The following is a 2,211-nucleotide window of genomic DNA, read 5'->3' as shown; positions in this document are numbered from 1 at the left end:
GATAATACAAAACAACTAGCAAATTATACTTATCATTGCACATTCGTGTGTGTATACATTTATTGAGCAAACAGTCAGCAAGATAAGACTAAACTGCTATCCAAAAACTTCTCCAGCAGCAAGGAAGGTCATACAGTACAAAACAATAGCGTGGTTCGGGGGGAGGGGCTGAGCCCCTTAAATTTTTACATTCTTCTAGTTGAATAACATAATTGTGTACACAATAATACCATCAATGACAAAGATATACCAGTTGTATAGTACAGGGCAGCTGACACTAAGCATACGACAATACATAATGCACACCATAACATACAAATGGACATTATGAGCTTACATGCATACGCTACACATCATCCTCATATTATTAGAACATACATAAAAGGCAAAACAAGACAGTGTGTTTATACTAGCTCAAAGTAGTTCAGTAATTAATTAATAATAGTTTCCATGGTTACTTCCCCTCACTCTGCGTCTATCATGATGATGGCTCACATGAGAATACGTGACTTGATTACTGGTGTCCTTGGGTCTCTGGTGGCGTCTACCAGACGACGAAGAACTATGATCAAGATCAGCATACTCGGTACCCTCTGGAGGTGGTGGTGGGTTATGAGATGCTGCCGATTTTTGAATGGCAGAATATAAAACATGATTATCAGCTTCAGGTGAAATTGCTTTTGCTGGTTTTGGAGGAGCTTGTATCGTAGAGGAAGATGATTTAGCAGAGTAGTCTACTTGAGCATAGTTATAAGCCTTGAGAAGAGAGAGAGGGAGAGAGAAAGAAAAAAAGGAAGAGGGAAAGAGAGGAAGGAGAAAAATCAATAATTAATATAAAAGCAAGCATTCACACAGACACAAACACCTGCCAAACCAGCTGCACAGTCATTATAGTAACAATATTGTTCAAAATAATGACAAGCAACATCATCTCACACACACACACACACACATTCATTATGAGCATATTATATTATTTGTACATGTATATATATATTTGCAGATAATGATACCTGACAAACTACAAACTTCCCATTAAGTTAAAGACAACACAATAAACATAAAATACACTATACAAAAGGTTAAGATAACACCTAACAAAAACAAATCTTAAAATGTATGTACATGTATATGTATGCAGGCGCAACTGCTAATGGATTATTTTAATTTATTCTCTTGAGAAAAATAACATAAAATACACTGTCACATCATAAAGGTAAACCTTTTAAAATATAGTGACTGTGTGTAACAAATTACAATAATATTAAGCTCTATGGATCATAAAAATGGTGTTTAGCTAGGCAGCTGTTTGTGTTCGTGTGTAAATTTACTTGAATCATTTGAGGAGCAACAGAAGGTTTTATGTCTTCGTTTTTTTTCTTAACATAACATACAATAGCAATCACTAATATAACCGAAACTGCCAGTGCCAGTCCAATGATGACAATTACTATACCAGCAATAGCACCAGCACTAACTATTAATAATCAATAATTAATATTGAGCATAGTTACATCTACATACGTTGAGATGGTTCTTGAGTAGGAGTGTTTGATGGAGTCATACTGCTTGATGGAGTCATAGTAGGAGTTGCGCTAATGCCTGAACTAAAATAAGAAGTGAAATGGACTGTACTAGTTGAAGGTATTTCAGGTGGTGGTGGTGTAGCAAGTATAGCTAAAGTACATATTATATATTTATATTTACGGTAAAATAATAACTAACTTATTGTAGCTGATGTGGTAGGACCAGTTCCTAATGGATTAACAGCAGCTACTCCAACAGTATATTCTGATCCTACTGTAAAACCAGATAGAGTCCTTGAAGAAATATGTTGTGGTACTGTAGTATTTTGAGGTACATCAGAAACATTATATATGATATAATAGAAAAGTGGATAAGGAATTGGCGACGAAGGTGATTGCTATGATAATAATAAATAATCATTATAACAATACAATCAATTACTAGATTCCATGATACAGTGATATTAACAGTATCATTAGTATCAGTTGGATAATCAGTTTGTGTTAACATCAGATTAGCAACATAACCAGGAACTAAAAATAATTAATAACATAAAATATTAATTTATATTACATTATAAGCTACTGCTTACCATTAAATATAATTTGACGTATTATAGACTCACTAGATCTACCACCAGTATCAACAGTTAATACACTAAAGTTATATACTGTATTATTAGTT

The 2,211-nt window shown here is 33.7% G+C and overlaps 1 protein-coding gene across 1 annotated transcript; it reads right to left on the bottom strand.

Annotated features, from left to right (window-relative positions):
• Positions 1-296: 296 nt before the first annotated feature.
• LOC109581710 (uncharacterized) lies at positions 297-2,204 on the bottom strand. The gene is made up of 6 exons (XM_019996057.1): positions 2,120-2,204; positions 1,969-2,060; positions 1,726-1,924; positions 1,525-1,677; positions 1,332-1,477; positions 297-756 (listed from the first exon to the last, which is right to left on the bottom strand). Exons 2-6 carry the CDS (start codon positions 2,035-2,037, stop codon positions 436-438), a joined length of 888 nt encoding a protein of 295 aa, XP_019851616.1. The 5' UTR covers positions 2,038-2,060; positions 2,120-2,204; the 3' UTR covers positions 297-435.
• Between the last annotated feature and the right edge of the window lie 7 nt (positions 2,205-2,211).

Source organism: Amphimedon queenslandica, unplaced genomic scaffold (assembly GCF_000090795.2).
Source record: "Amphimedon queenslandica unplaced genomic scaffold, v1.1 AMPQUscaffold_13424, whole genome shotgun sequence".
NCBI classification, from domain to species: Eukaryota; Metazoa; Porifera; class Demospongiae; order Haplosclerida; family Niphatidae; genus Amphimedon; species Amphimedon queenslandica.
The sequence above is the reverse complement of the archived record's forward strand: the minus strand, read 5'-3'. Positions and strand labels throughout refer to the sequence as shown.

What these genes read in the sequence shown, in the direction of transcription:
- LOC109581710 (XM_019996057.1), bottom strand. Translation starts at nt 2,037, where the DNA reads ATGTTAACACAAACTGATTATCCAACTGATACTAATGATACTGTTAAT. An exon ending in TACCACATCAGCTACAATAA is followed by an intron (nt 1,678 to 1,725) that starts GTTAGTTATTAT and finishes TATGTACTTTAG; the next exon opens with CTATACTTGCTACACCACCA. An exon ending in TACTCAAGAACCATCTCAAC is followed by an intron (nt 1,478 to 1,524) that starts GTATGTAGATGT and finishes GATTATTAATAG; the next exon opens with TTAGTGCTGGTGCTATTGCT.